Source organism: Tinamus guttatus, unplaced genomic scaffold (assembly GCF_059628265.1).
Source record: "Tinamus guttatus ecotype Peru unplaced genomic scaffold, ASM5962826v1 Tinamus_guttatus_pri_ptg000327l, whole genome shotgun sequence".
NCBI classification, from domain to species: Eukaryota; Metazoa; Chordata; class Aves; order Tinamiformes; family Tinamidae; genus Tinamus; species Tinamus guttatus.
Genome location: NW_028288861.1, coordinates 4,674,823 through 4,696,337, shown reverse-complemented (window position 1 = coordinate 4,696,337; position 21,515 = coordinate 4,674,823). Strand labels below are relative to the sequence as shown.

Below are 21,515 nucleotides of genomic sequence, written 5' to 3'. Positions count from 1 at the left end.
CAGCATGAAAAAAGAGTTCAAGTGTGAGCATGTGAGTGAGCCGAGCTACATCACTCACTCGCCGGAACTATTGACCATGGCATGCCTTTCAGAAACTCCTCCTTCCCTCTTACTTTTTCTGAGATGCTCAGAAGGCTAGAGGTGGATGATGAGAGTGGTCAGGCATTGGAACAGGCTGCTCAGGGAAGTGGTGGAGTCACTGTCCCTGGCAGTGTTCAAGAAACGTGTAGATGAGGCACCCGGGGACACGGTTTAGCAGGCCTGGTGTTGAAGGGCTTATGGTTGGACTCTATCTCAAAGATCTTTTCCAGCTACAATGATTCTGATCTGGCTGGTTGTGATACAAGTTCTCTGTTCTGGCTTTAGGGCAAGAAGAGGCAAACGCAATTGCATGCAGGTTATCCTTAGAAAGCATGGAACACAAAATGAGTAAAAAATACACAAAATTTTTAAAAAAGTATTAATTAAATTTTAAAGCTAAGACATTTTGCTATTGCACAGAACATTCCTACAATTGCAAGTACTAAATATCTTGCTGCTAGGGCAGTAAACACATGTACTGTGAATTACAGAACAGATTATCAGTGAAAGCACTACATATAGATTGCCAAAATAATTGCTGTGCTCACAAAACCATGTATTCACATTTAGTAGGGCCCTTGGTTAATAACAATAATAATAAATTAAAACAATAAATTAAAATTGTACTTGAATTCTAAACTTAATTCATATTGTTTGCTGAAGATGCCAGTAGCAGGAATTTGAGGGACATTTAGAGGTTACAGCTGAGTAAGGGAGGCATTCTCCACACTTTCACTTGCTTCCTAGGTCTTCATCTAGCTCCAATTTTTACTTCAGGACTTTTGCACAGAAAAGCTGCTCACACTTAACAGAAAAAGTACTTAAAACAGGCACAATTTTAATTGCATAATAGAAGACAAGTATTCCAAAAACTCCATTCTGCTGGTCTAACATATTCTTCCTTTAGAAGATTGTGTTGCAAAAACACTGTCAAAGGAAAAACCATCTACTACAATCTGAAAGATAGTACAGAAAAGTGGGGGATTTGTCTTTGACAGGAAAAAAAAAAAGGCATTAATCTCTGGTAACTTCAGTGCAATTACTTTACATTTATGTCAATCATTTGGTATGTGAGAAATAATCACTTTCTCCAAAGAATATTGGTACAAAGAGTGCTGCTATTCTTGGCACCTGCAGTTGTTTTCTGGGGGCAAAAGAGATGTGTCACCACACCAACAGTCGGGGAACAAGTTTACTCATTAAAAAACAAAATAATCAATGCACTTAATTTATAGAAAACAAACAACACACATATGCACAAAATATACAAGTAGTTTTACTCATTGTCTGCTACCCCAGTATTCTCTTAAGTCTGTCACCAAAAAAAAATAGGTGCATAATTCTAAGGAACCTATCAATGGCTTGGTTTTATTTCCACTTCTGATTTGACCAAAACTATGAAAAAAGAGAAGCTGAAAGATGGAAAACACCATGTCTAAGAAATCAGTTTTCATGATCTCCATTTTTACATTCAGAAAAAAACTCTAAAAATACTCCTAAAGAAGTTGGCTACTGTGGAAAGAACTGTAGCAGTAGACAGAATTCCTTTCTGTTTCACATCCACAAACACCTTCTCATTAGTTTGTGCTTTCAGCATTAGGTGTCAGAATGCTATTTATTTGACTTTTCACAATCAAGTCCAAGCTGCCAAACCAGCTCGACAATATTCAAAAACAAGTTGGCCACCACCAGTAAACAATTTTTATTGCTACCCTCATGCAAAGTGAGGCTCACTGGTAAAATTATCAGTATCCTCAAAATTTTAGCCTTAATAGAAATTGCTTCATGAGATCTCTATCTATAATTACTTAAATTTTAGCACAACTTTGCCTATGTATAGGTTACTTTTCTAACGCGAGGATAACATACTGGACCTAAACTTTGAATAAGATGCACCCAAAAACTTAACCATCTAAGTCACAGATCAAATGAAAGGTATGTGCCTATTATGCAGAATAAATCCACTTGGGCAGCCAAGACACAGACCCAAAGATAACGATGTTTTACCACAAATGCTAAAAGTTCCATTAAGCACCAAGTCTCAAGCAGATGTCCACTTGAGATTAACTAGACACTCCCTTGGGGAAAAGTAGCTCCTACCCAGGTAAATGCCACGACACAGTGCAGAATGCAAGTGTCATAGAAGGAAGAATGACTCTAAACTCTGTAGCCGAGGTATTCACCTGGCAGGCTATGACTGTCACCCAAGAGTAAGCTCATTAAGTTAGACTAAGGCTTGGCACCTACCACAGGAAATTCATTTTGGCTCCGAACAGCTGTCTGTCTAATAATGGCTGCAGTTAGTTGCTGAGACACAACCCATGGGCTTTTCCTAACAGTCCTCCTGCTTAACATATTCAGTATTATTACTTTCCAGCCTATAAACCTACCAAATTTTGACTTCCGCCGTTAATTTCTACTTATACTACCACAGCAGTCTCTGAACTTCAGTGGTCTAAAAAGGTGCTGTACCTGTTAAAGCCATGACAAAGAGCCTGAAGCTACCTCCAGATGGGGAAGACGCCCCCAGATAGAACACAGTTAAGAACTAATACCATACTGTTAAGTTTAGCATACTAATATATATATATATATATATATGCACACAGTTGTTAAGTATTATTTATTATTACATTGTATAAAAATACAATAGTAATAGTTAATAATAAGAAGGTAGTGAAGAAGCAACTAAGAAAATACCACTGGGAATACCAAGTAATTTATTCCCACCATTCCAGGTATGCAGTGGCTCTAACATACGCTTCAGATTGAGTTTCAAATTCCATTTTGGACACAGGGTACCTCTTAGGCACTGCCTGTTCAGCACAGCAAATTCTACATCCCTTTTTGGATCTGACCTATAGCAACTGGAAAGGAAGAATGGACTCTTTCCTTCATGATACAGAAAGAGTAGAACAGTGGCATTATGTGTGTGCAATACCCCTTATTTTGTATTTCTTTGTGCAAATAATGAAAGCTTCATTAGGGCAGAAGCACAGTGCTTTCTCCTTTCCCTTTCTCTATCACCAGAATTCCTGTTTAACAAATGCTTCAAAACATGCTTACACCTCCACGTTTTTTCTAGGAAAAGGAAGTCAAGTGGCATTTAGTCCCAACATTCTGAACTTCGCTTAAGAGAAGGAGACAATTTACATCTTTAAACCTCAGAACATTTCCCTTTAAAGCGCAAGGTAAGGGGAAAAAAGGAGGCAGGAGAGGGAGTGAACATCTCTATCCCTAAGGCAGCCATTCTGAAAACACAAGCTCTCTGCCATTTCTTCCTACTTAGTGAATAAGCCCAGAAAAAAACAGTTGCATGTTTTGCATTTGTTTTATTTTATGCAAAAGAGGCTAGACACATACATACCTGTGTAATCTGTGCTGGAGATGAGACTGCTGGAAGAAGAGCAAAGGAAACATGCTCACAGTCTGTTCCCACAGCAGTAGCCCCACGCATAACCATGACAGCTGAGGAAACGGGCCAAGAAATGTTTGCCGTAAATATATTCTCACACAGTTGTTGGCTTTTTTTTTGCTTTTTTTTTTTTTAATCCCAAAGACACTTAAAATACATTTACTGCAAATCCTTCCAGTTCAGTAGTATGATGCTGGCTAATGTTTTTGTTTTCTTCTGGCTTTCCCACCGCTTCTTATGGTTGTCAATTCCTTTCAGAGACTATAATCCCTTTTCGTATCAGCTGCTAACGCAAGCCAATAAAGCAACAGGGATCTATATAGATCCTACTACAGTCATTAGCCTAAGAAAGGCAATAAACAGGTTTTGCAGTTTCAACTGGAAATAAACAAGATAAATACTAAAAAAGGGAATCAAGCTTACATTTGGTTCAACCGTACCTACCTCAAAACCTACAGGAACACTTAAATGAAAGGATATATTGCATATGGGGGAAAGGTAGGAATATTCCAGCTCTGTCACGCTTTTTAGCTTCTTATCCCCAGGAAGTATAGGCACAATTAGGAGAGGTTTAGGCAGTTCTGTCTGGACAGGACCTTCCAGGGTGATTATTAGCATTTAAGAAAACTAATGATGATAATAAAAAGAAATTGTTTAAGAGGCTTTTCTAAACGTTACCACCACAAGCGAAAGCTTGAAAAAACGCAGTGTCAAGGTTTCCACTGGTTCAGGGGACTTTAGCTGAAATGAGTTTGTTGATCATTTAGTCTAAGCAAAATCAATACAACCCCCCCCCCCCACACACACACACAGTGGACACTTTTCAAAATAAATTCCCTTAAAAATGAGTGGGTCATCTGTTATTTTGCCCCCGAAGTAGGTTTCTTGAGTTCAGTGACATAATGAGGCTCTCCAATTCACCTTACCTGCTTTCACATAAAGATTTTATTAAAGATTCAAGGAAAAGAAAACTCACAAGTATTCAGAGCTGCTGTTACCAGTTGTAGATACACACCAACCAAGTGCGGTCTTGCAGCTTATCGATCACATCTTAGAGCTGTAAAGCTCTGCCACTATTATCAGCAATTGTCATTACCTCAAAAAGGGGTATCTCACTGTCAGACTTGAACTTTTCTAAATAAATCTAGGATATACATATATACCAATGATCTTATGTGCAGTGGTGAAATGTTTGAGTCTTTTTGTTTTTATACTTTAGATCATGAAAGCAAAAATAGAAGAACATCTTAGCTCCCTAAAGATCCAAGTGCTCTGAAGAACACTGATGGCTCAGTATTTTATTTTTTTAATGTGCAAAATAATACACTTTTGCCTGGACTGGCAATTTCTATATTCTCTTCAGGCTAAGGTAGCAAAAAAGGGAAAAAACAAAACACAATAAATATTTTTAGAAACTGATGAAATTCTATAAATCATTAACTGTAACAGCACCTAGTAAGACTACTGAATTTTGGAATTATGCACTGAAAAGTACAAACACATCTTGTAGTTTAAACATAGCTTTCTTTACGTCTGTGAAATGTAAGTTGAAAGTATCCTGTCTCAATATCTCAGTCACCTGCCAACTAGGTAACAAACACATGAACACTATGAAGTGCAGGCCAATTTTGAAATTAGCAGCATTTCTTAAATGAAGTATGTTCCAGAAATGCTAGCTACTACTGAGATTAGAAAAGCCAATAACCCACATTTAACATATATATTTTGGGCACACCTAGCTCTGTTGATAGAAAAAAGACAGTAGTGTTGAGACTCTTAAACATGTACTAAAAAGACAAAAATACGGTAACATTTTAAATACATGTATATTAATTTCTAACCATCTTTCTGGCCATCTTTGTTATAATTGTCCATTAGAGTATCTCACCCTTTGCCTGTTCCATAAAACTAACGTCATAATACAAATTAAATGACTTCAAGCAATCTCATGGTGCAGTACCCTTCCTCAACCAAAAAAACATTTAAAATCCACACTCCAAGAAATTATCTTTTTGCATTTTGCTTTACTGCAGCGCTTTTTCTTCACATGCTCTTTACATTTGCAGCAAGAATAATTTTCGTCATTGACTCACTCATACTATTCTGGGGATCCTTTCAATTCATACAAAATATAGCTGGAAAAATTCAGAGCTATCAAGTCGTTATTGTCATTTTCCTTCTTATCCACGACACGTCATTCACTGCTGAATCCTGGTTCACTGCTCCCTCTCTCCACCATTGCACTCTCTCATTAATTTTAAACTGAGCAGACATGGGTTTTACCCCCTCCACTACTGATAATTCTCTCCAGTCCCAATGACATTTACTATGTAAGTGATGACATATAGCAAAACTGGAATTTTAAGCTGGAAAAAAGTCAATCTGTGGTTATCCACGCACTGTTGAAAAGAGATGAGTGCCTTAGATTGGATTTCACAGCAGTCTGCATGCTGGGAAGTTACATAAATTAATCAGTCAAAAAGTTTCCAAATGGCTCAGGCACAACCTTCTTGATGACCTTGCTGCCCAATATTAGAAGGCTTCATAACTGGAATCCAGCATCTTTAATCTTTTCCTAGATCAAGGCATTCTTTACCAAAAGAAATTGTAAGGGAGGAAAAAAAAAATCTGTAGTATTGCTGCTATGCTGGTAGCAGCTACAGAAACAATGGCCAGCTGCAGCACCACCTCCTCACCATCAGCCTCTCAGCGAAATGCCTGTCAGGAGCGCCCAGGCTGTCCAGCAGCTGATCCTGCTGCTCACGGAGCAGGGAGGACGGCACCTGCACCTCCTTCATCACTGCTCGGGGATGTCTGCTGACAGAAATGGGAATACACAAAAACACTTACAATACTGACTATTGGGCCAGAGGTAAGGACCATGTGAAAATCAGTGTTCTAAAAGCCATTTAGCCTAAAGAAGTTGTTTTGCTTACCATTTTTGCCTTCTTATAAGTCATTCTAAAGTTTCCAAAGCTGTTCATATTGAACAACTGTCTACCAGATCCTTATTTCAACAGACCTTCTCAGAGACATTACTCTTCAAGCACAGACTTTAGGTGACTCTTGAAAAAAAAAAAAAAAAAAAAAAAAAAAACAGGATCTTGGCTGTACTTAGCCTGAAGATTGACCATAACTCCCTGCCAGGACAAAGTGCTGCAGAACTGTGCCAGGTCACATGCTGTGAAGGAGCGAGTGCTCAGTGGGACTTTGCAGAGTAGATAACAGCTTCCTAAGTGCAAGTTAAGCGGGAAATCACAGAATCCTTAAGGTTGGAAGGGATCTCTAGAGAGAGACCCCCCCCCACCCTTTCTCTGCCCCCAGCACAAGCAGGGACATCTAAGGCATGTGGCACAGGGTGGTGTCCAGGCAGGTTTTGAAGATCTCCAGAGAAGGAGACTCCACAACCTCTCTGGGCAGCCTGTTCCAGGGCTCTGTTACCCTCACTGTTAAGAATTTTTTCCTTCAGTTCCTGTAGAACTTTTGGTGTTTCAGTTTGTGGCCATTACCTCCAGTTCTGTCGGTGGCCACCAGTGAAAAGAGGCCAGCGCCATCCTCCTCACTGCCTCCCTTGAGGTACTTATAGACACTGATTAGATCCCCTCTCAGCCTTCTCTTCTCCAGGCTGAACAGGCCCAGCTCCCTCAGCCTCTCCTCATAGGGCAGATGTTCCAGGCCCCTGATCATCCTTGTAGCCCCGTGCTGGACTCTCTCCAGCAGCTCCACATCCCTCTTGTACTGTGAGGCCCAGAACTGGACACAATAATCCAGATGTGGCCTCACCAGGGCTGAGTAGAGGGGCAGGATCACCTCCCTCGGCCTGCTGGAGATGCTCTTCTTAACGCACCCCAGGATCCCATTGGCCTTCTTGGCCATGAGGGCATACTGCTGCCTCATGGTCAGCTTGTTGTCCACCATGACACCCAGGTCCCTCTCTGCAGAACTGCTCTCCAGAAGGTCGGTCCCCAGCCTGTACTGGTGTCTGGGGTTATTCCTCCCCAGGTGCAGGACCTTGCACTTGGCCTTGTTGAATTTCATGAGGTTTTTCACTTCCCAGTTGTCCAGTCCGTCCAGGTCCCTCTGGATGGCAGTGCAGCCCTCTGGGGTATCGGCTACTCCTCCCAGTTTGGCATCATCACCAAACTTGCTGAGGGAGCACTCTGTGACTTCATCCAGGTCATTGATGAATAAATTGAACAGGACTGGACCAAGGACTGACCTCTGGGGGACACCACTAGCTACAGGCCTCCAACTAGACTCTGCACTGCTGATCATCACCCTCTGAGCTCTGCCGTCCAGCCAGTTCCTAATCCACCTCACTGTCCACTCATCTATCCCACACTTCCGGATCTTGCCCAGGAGGATGTTGTGAAGGACGGTGTCAAAAGCCTTGGTGAAGTCGAGATAGACGACATCCACCGCTCTCCCCTCATCTATCCAGCTGGTCATCCCATCATAGAAGGCTATCAGGTTAGTCGAGCAAGATTTCCCCTTGGTGAATCCATGCTGATTACTCTTGAGCACCTTCTTGTCCTCCATGTGCTTGGAGACAACAGCCAGTATGAGCCGCTCCATCACTTCTCCAGGGATGGAGGTGAGGCTGACTGGCCTGTAGTTGCCTGGGTCCTCCTCCTTGCCTTTTTTGAAGACTGACATGACATTGGCCTTCTTCCAGCCCTCCAGCACCTCCCCTGTTCTCCAGGATCTTTCAAAGATGATGGAGAACGGCTTAGCTGACACATGCAGCACAACAAAAAGGGGCGTTCAGACCCCTTTGTTTGAATAGGGAATCCTACATGCAGCAAGTATGTAAAGATACACACGCATATATAAAAAATTTATTTTCCAAAATAAAAACCTCAGAGACTTGATGAGCTGCAAGAATAAGAGAAACATTTAAATACTCATTAGAGTCCAGCTCCACCAAATTAATGAATTAATAAGTTAATGAGTTAATAAATCTCCACTAACAAGTTTGGAAACTAGGCCGATCAGTGCTTTACTGGAGTATCTGAAGCACGATAAACTGCAGAACAGCTTGCTTGGTATGAGAGAGAAAAAAAAAAAAAAAACACACCAAACAAACCAAAAAATAAAATAATCAGAGAAGCTGGTGAACTACAATTAATGTCCAAAGTCCAGATACATAGTTTTGACACTCTAGAAAAAATAACAATAAATACCATTATACAATACTATGAAGGCTTTTAATGTGATATCCTGGAAATCTATATGTGACACAATAAATTACATTAGATGTTTTTATCTGGCAATATTTTATCAGTCTGAATGCAAAAGAGCTCCTTACACTCAGGTTACATTATATTATAAACTTACATTAGAGGGCTAATTTATATTGTGTATATGTAGCTACAGAAAAAGAAAAGGGACTACTTTCTAAGAACATTTTTAAAACAGCTGCTATGAAAAGCAGCAACAAAATAGAGTATTTGACTTTTGCAAGCAACTTTATTCTGTTGAATTAATGGAATGGCTAAGACCAAACAGCAACAGATTGAAAGAAAACAAGGATCAATTTCAGAGACCCCAAAAGATCACAAAAGCATTTACAATATACAACGTAATGCTACAATCTCTGAAAACATGGTCACGTGCTGTGGTGCTCTCATTTAGGCGTCCCAGGCTACAGCTCTATTAGCTAGAGTTAATCCACTCTGGAGAACAACTAGTAATTATGCCAGAAGGGAGATTAAAGTCTTTAAAACCAAAATAGTATGTGTCAATCTAAATAATTTATTAGTCATTTTTTAAAAACCACTTGTACATTAGAATCTGTTGGTGCTTCCTACAACCTGCAAATTTCTTTCTTCCCAGGAGAAGACACAAAACACATTTTCCATCCCAGATTCAGCCTGGTCAACATACAGAAGCAAAATGCTTTTAGGGAGAAGAAATTTAGCTGTTAAACCCTCCTCTTTCAGGAGAGAAATTCCATTGCCAAGGAAATCACTAGTGCCCCCAGCATGAAGGGGCTCATTTCGTTGCTACAGCCGGGGCGGCCGCTTCGCGGGTTGCCAAGGCACAGCCGGCTCTTTGCCGGGCAGCGTCAGCACCGCACACAGGGCCGCTGGCACAGGCCTCCATCCGGGGATGGCAGCGCCTGCCAGGGCCCTTCGTCTCCCAGGACCTGGCATGCGAGCGGAGCAGGTGCTGACTTCAGCTCCGCGTTTGAAGTTTTAAGTTCTGCAGCCTTCACAACGCTGCCCAGTACGCAGCAGCACATGGTGAACCTGGAACTGCCTTCAGCAGTTACTGGCATGCATGCCCCATGGTTTTTAAAGCCAAGTCTCAACAAAGATGCTCTTCCTTTCTCAGGGACGTGGGGCTTTTCTGAGTAGGGCAGCACTTGCCTCTGTTCTAAAGTCTCTGCAAAAAAACAGCACTGGAAACAGGCTGTGGAGGGGGAACCTTTCTAGCCTTCCTTTCAGCCATTAAAGGAACATATGATTTGGAGGGATTTACACAAAACATAGAAATTTAGTGATCTCCAAGCTGTATACATTAAGTCTCTGGAATAGATGCCAGCCATGAACAATTTGGGCCACTACAACTCTAAACATGCGACCCTAATGCATTTCTTTCAGCTGTTTGTCTCATTAGCACTTCACAGATATGCTCATAATAAGAGGAAAATAAATTCTGTCAAGAAATAAAAAAGCAACCCTGCTTCCATATGCCAGGAAATTTATTAACTAACAATCTATCTGCACTATGCAGAGATAGTATCTAATAATTTTCATGTAGCTGTCATATGTCAAATGCCATCAAAGCATTCTTAGTCCTGGCAAATAAACAGGCACATAAGGCAGTACGGCTCTAGATATGTAAAGCTACATTCCAACGCCTATGCAATTTCAAAATAACACAACTTTTTACGACTGCATTAAAAAAAAAGCCAAAGAAAGAATGAGAAGAAGTGTAGACTGGGGCGTTTCATTTATCTAATGCATAGAAGAACTAGAACAGTTCTGAAGGGCCTACTGAGGTGTAAATTCTCTCTTACCTGAAGTCAAGATTAAATTTGTTTATCATCAGAATGGTTATGAGGCAATGGAAGTGGAAGTCATATTTGTAAATCATAATAAACACTCACAATAGCAGGAAATGAAGTGAAAAGAATAATCCAAAACATTTTAATTTGCCGTTCAACTGTCAGTTGCAATGGCCAAGGAAGTCACACTCTGACGCCATGAAACCCGCAGATCCAGGGAACTGTTACTGAATACAGACCACCGAAAACACTGCATTAGGACCAAACCATTGTTTTAAGTTCATCTGAGTTTGAGAGAGCATCCAGGGATTTCTTTTTTAAGGAATATCCCTCATAGTTTGCCTAAATTATGAAAGTTTCATGAGCAAGGAAGATTGCAGATAGTATTTAGCTTCATGATTTCTACAAGGCTTCCACACAAAGATTTGTACCATTTGGTCCTCCAGTTAAAACCCTTTTATTAAGTGACTAACAACATGGAGAAAATAAATCCTTGGCGCACTGACACATTCAAAAGCCTCTCAATACTGACCCATACATAAGACCAAAATAAAAATATGTTCCTCACCACTGTAAGAAACAGTACTATTAACACTCATATATCAGCCAAATGCATTTTAAGCATTTGTTCAGTCTGAAATATAATCGCAAATACCAGTTATCTGTCTATTATGCAAACAACATTTCAAGTCACTCCTTACCTGCCTCAGCAATTTCTCAACGGCAGACATTACCATGAGCCCCCTCCATACAACCGGAGCAGTCTCTTCTATCAGAAAACCCATAGACATACTGAAACAGTAAATCAAAAACTTAGTTTCCAACATGATACCAAGTACACATCTAAAGAAGTTAAATTTATATTAAAAGATATGCTCACCAAGCGATGCCATAGTTCTTAAGAGGCCTCATTAGATTTTCTGAAATGAAAGCAAACAAGGTTTCTGTTTTTACAAAAAATTAAGTTTACACAAAATTTAAGAGCATCTTCTCCCTCTGTCAAGATATACAGCTATTCTGAGATCCCAGTCTTGCTTTTTCTTAGGTTGCAACATTTTCAATTCTTGCCAGCATAACAGTGTATTTGCCCATAACTCAATGTCACTTTGTGCTGCCAAAACCCAGACTTGAGCTGTTTATAAGAAATCCTCATGCTGTGAGGCATAAACCCCCTATTGGCAGCTTCCACTGCTGCAATATTTTTGTAAATGCTGAGTCATTTACATCAGAACAAAGTCACAAATTCTCACAGTGTTATGTCATTTTTTTAAACTATGTTATTCAGTACTCTTGTGCATCAGAAATTCATTTTCACAAGGGTTTTGGAGAATGCTTCGCTCTCCATAAAGTCTGCTTTGGAACACCACAGGAGGGAGAGCAAATAAAGCCCCCACTAAGCACCACTCTGGGGCAGCTCAGGGTTAGAAGGCTCCAATTTCTACAGAGCATGGAAGTCTGCAGGACTTCTGAAATTTCCACCCGAACAAAAGCAGCTTTTTTGGACATTGCAAACATAATGCTGTTGTCATGCTCCATTCTTACCGCTACACTTCTTTGTGTCAGGAAGAAAGCGGGGGGGGAGAAATACTTTAACTGTTATGATGCGGGGCAGCAAATAGGAAGCAAATAAACCAAAAAACCCTAGAGTGCTTCCACAGGAAAACAGCAGAATTTCCAAATAAGTCCACACCTCCTCAAATACACACAGAAGGAGAAGAAAAAGTGTTTTATTTTAATGTAACTGGTTCACTGTAAGATCATGCATTAGCAAAACATAGAAAATATACTTTTGGCAATAAACAAAATCATAATACATATTTTAACAAATACCTTTCATGCATGTAAAGTGTCTATGCATGTGTACATATATAAAAGTACACAAATACACACACACTAAAAGTAGTGTGGATTTAACAGTACAATAAAAGTTGAACTTCAAATTCACATAAAATAACACCTGAGCACCCAAATTAAAATAGCTCAAAAATACAGATGAAAGCTTTTAAATAATGAATAAATCAGCATTCAAGCCATTTAATTTTGTAGAATTACGTCTGGAAATAAATCAGATGCAGATTTTCTGCTCACAAGGCTTTGGTTTGCAACTTGAAAACAACAAAATAGAAAATAAAACAAATCACTTGCATGTTTTCTTGCGTTCCGGAAAGAGCATGAAACTTATTGGAAAAGTGATGGGCTTGGACTGATACACAAAACTAGTCCAAGACAACTATTCACAGCTCTTCCCAGCTTTTAGTCACTGCTTGGTTTTGGCAGAATTATTTCATGAAAATAAAACTTATCTGTTATTATCTAACCAGATATCTGGGAAGCAGTCTTGCTTGTTCTCCATTCCGTAGGATACTTTTGCAATGGAAAGCCTGAAGACATTTGAACTTCAGTAGCCCAGGGCCATCTCTAGAAGCTGGTGTTGTGGCATCGTTCTAAGCAACATGGGCATCAGCAAAACCCTCAATGTTTGCAGCCCTAAGAAAAATGACTGCACATTGTGAGAGGTTTTACAAATATATATATACATACAACTGCAACAACATACATCATCGCAACATTAAGGACTGCCTCATCTTTACCATGAAAGAGGAACAATTATAAGCAAAAACAGACAGGAAAGTAAGTGAAGGCCAATGCTAACTCCTCAGCATCCAAGGACCAGAAAGTAGAGGAAAAGAATGGAAAAGATGCAGAAAGTCTGAGAAAGTTCACCAAAATATACTGCAACTTCTCGATTCATCTGAAACAAGACATTCAAGTATCCAGTGGCTGTCATCTGAAAATCCACTGCCTCACTGAAGGTACATCCCCTGCATAGGTCTCCACCCCACTCACGCCTAAAATGAAACTTGCTGCAAGTACCTGATCACAAGGGAGCTAAACGGGTACAGACTCTGTTCTTAAAATGTGCGCAGGGTTTATTTCTCAGCAGCACATACACTTCATGATAACTGGATTTTATTTGTTTTGTTTTACAACAAGAAGCATAAACTGCCAGAGCAGCAAGATTTAATCAAATTTACAGAAGTGCACAAGAGCAATTCACAACCTGCTGTATACTCTGGTTGCAATGTTCTATATATTTTCACAGTAATACAAAATTCTGCAAAGCACCCCACTGTTTGCCTACTGCTAAAAGGCATTCTTAAGACTTATCTCACACCTAAAGTGCTCAAGTAAGGTCTGGTAATCAAACTTGCATCATCAAAAGCAACAGGCATTCACCCCGGGTCTGCTGAAGACTTTCTAAAACATAACACACAAATAGGATTTAGCTTTATGAGATCTCAGTAGTATCTCTCTTTTCTTTAACACTTCTCTTGCTGTTATTCAGATACCTACCATACAGATTCAGCACCCACTCCCAAAACACACAATAAAATCAGATTTCTTAAAATCGAAACAGATAATCATGTACCATGGGTGCTAACTTGAAGGCCCTATTTATAAGGTGCTGCATTTTCCCCAAAGGTGCAAAATTAAGATCAGTAAAGCACCAAAGAAATATCAATACAATGTCTTTTCCTGGAGGGTATAAGCAGGGCACTGGAAAAGGCAGCCCAAAGCATTTCAGCAGCATAGCAGCCTGCTCATGGAAGAACACTGCAGGACTAGTCTGAAGACACAACTGTTACTCACATGGAAAAGGACAGTCATTAGGAGAGAGATTCCACATTTCATAATATATGTGGGGGTTGCAGGTTGGGGGGCTGTTATCCTTACCCAAAGTTAAGATTTACTGTTCGACCTGAGGTCATCGTACCAGTTACTCTGTACTTTCCTTGTAAAGCCTTTTATAACCAGTGTGCAGCATACATCAGTGCAGCACCAGAAGTACTTACTGAGCTACCAACTACATCAGAGGGGCCAGCCCTTGGCTTATTTTTTCAGAACAGGCAATTAAAGCACTAGAACAAGCAAAGGATTTGATTGAGTCTTCTCTAATCAGATAGGTATAGACCATCATCCCAGGAGACTGTGATGTTGTAGCCCTCTACTAGAGGGCATCACACGGTTTAAGAACAGGAAGCATAGCTTATAAGGACGTGATCAGGCAACACCCTAGCAAATCCATTTTGAGTAGACTTGAACTCAGTCACTGAGTGCACACTGATGCAGAGAAATGCTTATTTTTCCAGCCTCTGGGCTACAAGCTTTTAAACACTTCAGAGGCAGAAGAATCTGAATATGGGATGAAAATCTACAAGCCCAGCTTTCCTTGGTGATAAAGATTGATGAAGATTTCTCTTACTTGGGTATTTTCAGAACCTGTAGCTATTTTGGAAGGCGTCAGCCTCCCTAGAAGGTTATCTCATTAATTTTACTCAAGGTGCATCTGCACAACTTTTGATATGAGAAGTTGCTTGTCTGTCCATTCAGCTGCCAAAATTAAGCCATGTCTTTTCTTAAACTGATCAGGAAAACTAAGTGATCTGTGGATATATCTGAGAAAATGGTACAACAAATCAAGAACTTTGCTCAGCCTGAGTTAACCAGCTTCCAAAAGCTTAACATAGGCAACATAATCCTACAGAATCTTTAGATTCTTAAAGCACATTCACTGCTTCACTGATTTTAATTAATCTCAAAGCCTGTATTTTAGCTTTGCTATCATGGTGAACCTGGAAGGGCAGAAGCAGAAAAAAGTTTTTTGCCAAAAGTAACAGAAATTTATTTCTGAAACAGTATACTTCTGAACACACATAAGGTCCTTTGTGCAAGTAGTTGGAAGAAATGATCTGAAGAGCACTTTCCTCCTTCAGAGGACGGGAGGGAAGCACTAAACTAGTAGCGTCAGAGAATCAAAATTCTACCTTATTCCACTGCTTTGGCACAAGAAAAAGAAAAGAAAAAGAAAAAGGAAAAAGAGAGAGAAAGGCTCTCCTGTCCTGCCACCTTTCTGCCTTTGATTGCCCTTCTACTTCAAATTATTACCAAAAAAAAAAAAAAGTAGGATTTTGGAGTTTATCTTATCCAAGCAAAGTAGGGAGGCAGAGGAGGTTGAAGAGCAGCATTCAACATGTAATAATCTATGTTCCTTAGCTGCATCAGCATGTATCAGAAGAAACTCACAGAGAAAGACTTAAAACCTGTCTGCTAGAATGACCTCAGAAGAGTGAAGTCTGCATTTACACCAGTCAGAAATGTGTCTGGAAAGCAGCTAAACTGGTCACTTTGAGCAGTGAAGTCCAAGTGCCCTTTCCTTCCTCCCCTCATTTATGAAGCACTATAAGGTCACTTAGCTAAACTTCATAATGCTGTTCCAGGCAAAGAATGTTGCCCCATAAATAGGAAATTTCATAAGCTAGAAGTCATACAATTTGCACCACTCAGAGTGGCTTGGGGAGGAAGTTCTCAGTGATGCACATACTCAAGAGGACAGCAGGCCCCTACGAATCCCCTGCTCCACTGACAGCAATATGGAGCTAGAACTGGCATACAAAATATAAGATAGCAATATAAGCAATTTAAAAAAAGAATCTAAAATATGAAGGTTAGGAGTTGAATGTAATATAGTTCGGTGCAACATACACCAGCTGTGTATGTTTGAAGACCTTTAAACACCTTTAAACACTGCGTTCTGGGGACAAGGAAATCCCAAAGACAGCATAATTCACTGCCGGTCATCCAAGAATCCTGCACACTGGAGGCCTGTGCCGAGTTTCTCCTCCAAGGACTGATGCTCTCATGCTGATGCTCCACTTGCAACATCTACAGAGCTAGAAAGAGTATCTAGGAGACCTAAGCGCTTCCAGTGCATGGCTGAAGTTGGATAGTTTTGAATACTTGATGCTCTGAAATATTTCTGAAGGAATTATAAAAGAAAAAAAGCTATGCAAAAATGATATGCAAGAAAAGGCTGCAGAAGGTCGCACTATGTACTGCTTTGTAACACATAAGTCTTCAAAGAGCATTTTAGCATGACACATTAAAACTAAAACAGTGTCCACAGATCTAAAAGAATACATTGGAACAGCAAATAATTTTAAGTATTCCTGTCTTCTGCAATATTTTATTCAAATAAAAAAGTAGTTTCTCTGCATATGTTTATCAAAATTTTAACAGGCTGGTTAACACAGAAGCTAAAGGTCCTGCTGCTCTTTGGACAGCTCATAATTAGCAGAGGTTTTCATGACAAATTGCCAAGTTCCACCTTCTCACATCTCAGTGACATCTCTCTGCTGATGCACCCAAAACGTACAGCACGACAAAACCCAGAGCCACCGTGCCGGTCAGGAATGACACAGGGCAGAATACTCTGTTGATTCCTGCACATTACATAAATTTATCTAAGAAACTCAATTAATATGCTATTCATATAGGCCAACCTGTAACTTTCCCAACCCGGTCACCTGAAAATTCTCATATATTTTTGTATCAACTGGCCTTACACTGTGCACAGTTTCATGCTGCAGTGACTGCAGCAGATTCTCTCCATCTCAATTAGGATTCCAATTTACATAACTCCTCTCTAAATGATTAACAGAAGAGGCTATTTTGAAGAGATTGAGGAAACTTATTTGCTATTTCAGTCATAAAAGCTACCATTCCACAGTAGGTTGATTCACATTCCACTCAAATATACAAAGGTTTTAGGTCTACACAGGACTGAACACAAAAATTTCCAATCACCAAAAGGAAAAAAAAAAAGTGTAGATGATTTGAGCAGGTATACAGAAAACAAACATCCTTAAATTGTGGAAGAGGAGAATACAAGACAGGAAGGGGAAAGCAGTAACACACATAGTGGGTTTCACTTGCCTAAACACAGATGTCTTGTGCCACTCTGGGTGCACGAGAAGAGGGATTTGTACAGGGCTAGCAGATCCGACAGAGGACATATGGAAGAGCCATACTTTCTGTAGAGACAGCTGGAGGCCAGACGTCATACCCTGGGTGTTTAAAACAGTACTAGTTTGCTATCCACAAGCAACTAAATTCCACACGCAACGACATATAAGAAAAGAAATGGTAGGTGGGCAGAGAGAAGAAAAAGAAAAAGGCAACTAGCAGAGAGGGCTGCAGCAGGGCCCCAGGGCATGCCAGAATGAAACACTGACACCAGCTTATGTCAGAGGGCAAGGGATGCTGTCACTAAAACATTAATCAGAGAGTTACAAATTTTTAAAATGCAGTAATCATTCTAACTGCTTATGCCAGAAGGCCAGAATATTCTACGGCAAGTGACAGACTAATTGAGACTTCAAGTTTGATTTCACACTCTGCTATAAATTTATTTACAGAATTGCCCCAAAGGTACAGTAATTTGTAAGCTCAAACAGCTCCACACAAGGAAGGCTGAGAGCTCCCATTACACCCTGTTCTAACGGTGTTAATATAACCATGAAGCCATCACAAATACCTAAACCTGCTGCCAATAAGAACCAAAAATTACTCAACTCTCACAATACAATTCACTTAAATTAATGATGGAATTTAAAAAAAAAGAACTTTTTTTTTGCAGCAGATTTCCTTCTTGCAGCTAGTCAGCTACACAATACCTTTTCTAGAGTTAAGTTTTCACCATTTTTTCCTCCTGGTAGCCTGTGGAGGCAATGTAACTGTGCAAGACTCTTCATAAACAGAACTATCTGGAAGATATTGTATCAACAGTCCTACCTAACAGCAAAAGATCTAACTGTCTGCTGGAATATTATAGTTCAAAAGCAAGTCTGGCACAGGTAAACACAGTCATTTAGTTGTGTCTCTGTCACATTATTAAGTAATGCTAAATGTTAGAATAAAAAGAAAACACAGAGCTTAGTTTTTAAATACCATGCTATTACCCACCACAAATTTCTTCCTCCTAATTTTTAAGATAACCTATATTTTCAGAAGTCTTCAGACTCTCACAGAGCCAAAAAGGTCATCTATTATGGATCAAAAGCTTTATTAGGTCAGTTTGGGTGGATTCTTGTAATTCATTATAGCCAGGAGGAATGAAATGGACAATGCAGCATTCAGCTCCCAGCTTCTGTCCTGACAGACAAAACCTTTGCAGAGGTTCATGTTATCTAAAGGACCAACTTGCCACTGTGAAAGGAGGGCCACCCAAGACAGAACAACAGGACAGTAAACCAAGAGAATCACATACCTAAGAAATGAAAAAAAAATGCAGTTCATTAAACCAGAAAACAGCATTTAAATAAATCATCCGGGGAAAGAGAAGAAATGCTTTTGTTATTTGTGTTATACCTCTCTATATATTTTACGTGGTATTAATATTTATTCCCTAATTAGGTAATGATCCAATATCTAATTAAATTCAGTTGCAAATCTTTAACTAATATTTTCATGACCATTTACAGTATTGACTGATACGCTACTAAAAAATTGGCAGACTTTTATTAAAATTTGAAAAATCAAATTAATAACGTATTTCCATTTACACAGACTCTCTCCTCCCTAAGAACTACTAATTCAAAATTACAGTATAACTATAACATTCTTTATTGAAATGTGATAATTGCTGCATAGATTTATCTTGTGTGGTGCCAAGCATCCCTAATCCCTTTTTCCACATAAGGAAAGAAATAGAAATCTATGTGTGCAAGAACACTCAAGTACCTCTTAGGATTATTTTAAGGATTCATTAACAAAGAAGGATGTTTTTCATCTTCATATCCAGGCCTCATACTGAAGACAGTAACAGACTTTAAACAGGGTTTTTGACTGTCATGCTATTCAAAAAATTATTTTAAATGGACCTAGGAATTGCTATACACACATTGATAATACACACCATTAATATATAAATATGCCTGGATTTGCTCAATTACTGGGTTTTTTTTTTTTTTTTTAAAGATTTTTACATTTTCTTCTCGAAAAAGTGGTATCAATAGGTATCAATATACAGTCTATGGCTAATGCCACATTTTATCAAAATTAAATGGTCATATATCTCTATATATCCCACACAGTGTTACTCAAAGAAGCTAACCTGATTTCCTTGCAAGCTTATCCAATTGTCCCTCATTAAAGTAAGAACCCTTAAAACTCACAAATTCTTATTTCATAACCAAAACATCTTCATATCAGCCAAAGTGCAATATGGGTTGACCAAACATATGGCAAAGTTTGAAAAGTTTTTCCAAAACTACCTGATCAATTTGCCAGGCAGTGACAGGGAAAAAATACAGAAGTAGAATTTTTCACAAGACCTTCTTTGTGAAAGAAGTCAACAATAATCCGTGAATGATGTATTAGCTGCATCAGGTGAGAAGGAAGAGAAGACAGATGTGGAAGACATTGTAATATAGTTGCTCTGGTATCTATAATACAAAACGCATTTCAAAGATAAAACTCACAGCAACAAAACCTGTCAAAAAATACACATTCTTCATGACATACTCTCAATAGGGCTTAGATTGCAAGAGAACATAAAGATACTTTAATTTGTATCAGTAAATCAAATTCTGCTGATGATACACGAGGGGGTTCAATTATTTTTAAATGGAAAGTTTGACACAGAAATTTGACAGTTGCCTGTACAAGCATAACTCCTTTTGTGCACACGTAGTGCATTTGTAAGTAGAAATACATTACTTTTTCCTAATGCAGTGCAAGCATTACTAGCATGAGGAATACAGAATTTTTCATGTAACCCTTAAAAGACATGGGCACTGTGCGTTTTATATTAAGTGAGAATATACAGAATAACAGCCACTACAACACTAAACATTAACAGCTAAACTCTAGTTACAAATGGATATTTTAAAACAATAGCAATGTAGCTACACAAATTAGCATGAAGAAAATATATATATATCATTTCTCTTTTACTTAGCCATAGTTTCCTAACAAGCAATATTAATGTTGCTGTCATTTTGTTGCTGAAGCCCATTTTTGTCCTGTTGGAATTGGCACGTGTTCTCACTCCCTCTTTTCTCTTTCTCCACATTCCTTCCCTGGTTACTTTTTCCAGAGTTTTTAGTAATAAACCATGAAACTCCACTCCTCCCCCCAGAAAATCAGCTTTGAAACACCTCATTAATAAAATTTAAAAATGGAAGAAAATTTAAAAAGAAGACTGAGTCTCGGTGAGTGGTCAACGCTCAGCCCTGTACAAGGGAAAGACAACAAAAATCACTTCACACTTACTTGGTGTTAATTCTGGGTTTCCTTTCAAGTTCATCATCTTTGGAATTGAAGGCCCATATATGTCTGCATCAAGGAGGCCAACTTCTTTAGTCTGTGTAGAGCAAACAAGATACTTGTGAAGATATCTTTTTTACTTTCAGCATTATCAGTAAAGCAAACTTTCAGATACACATGCACTTTTCTTGTATATTTTTATCTTTATGTACTTTATCACATAAGCGCCAGAGTCAACCTCTGCTGATATCTTGATATTTATATACATATTTTTACATAATACATATATTTATATATGTTTATACAAAAGAATGCTAAAAATATGGGGTCATTCAACCACATATTGTACATTAGACAGATGTCTAACCTAATTTGTTTCAACTATGTACTCCAGACTTACAAGATCCATTTCTACAAGCTTTTTTTTTAAAAAAAAAAAAGTCGATGCACATATTTCACCAAAATCAAGTGTTTTTCCCTACACACACATAAGACCCTCCGCCAAGCTCTGCTAACTGAAAAGTCAGCTCTTTAAAAGGCTGAGCACCTACTTTCTCCAATATTAAAAGCTGACTGTATTCAATATTTGCAAAATTGCAAGAAAGTCAGCTGGTTTCAAAGCCTACTAAGGAAACGGAACTTTTCCAGCAATGCAGAATATGAGTTCACTGTTCACATTTCAGAAATTATATTTCGAATTTAGCCATTTGATATGACATTAAGACATTTATCATCACAGCTTTTTATAGGGAAGATGGAGACAAGGATAAAGGCTCAATGATAATCACCCAATTTGTGGTAAGAGTATAGAGAGACATTTCCTGCAGCCCTACAGTGCCTCTACCCTCAAATGGGACTTTTCAATATCAAGTATATTCCATTGCATCAGTCAGCTCAAGA

The 21,515-nt window shown here is 39.1% G+C and overlaps 1 protein-coding gene across 1 annotated transcript in view; it reads right to left on the bottom strand.

Moving 5' to 3' along the window:
- NUBPL (NUBP iron-sulfur cluster assembly factor, mitochondrial) overlaps positions 1-21,515 on the bottom strand; it is a 73,864-nt gene that overhangs the window by 41,271 nt on the left and 11,078 nt on the right. Inside the window, exons 3-5 of the mRNA XM_010213006.2 lie at positions 20,622-20,712; positions 11,389-11,428; positions 11,210-11,300 (exon numbers count right to left, since the gene is read on the bottom strand). Of these exons, the coding sequence (XP_010211308.2) occupies positions 11,210-11,300; positions 11,389-11,428; positions 20,622-20,712 (222 nt within the window). The remainder of the gene's footprint in view (positions 1-11,209; positions 11,301-11,388; positions 11,429-20,621; positions 20,713-21,515) is intronic.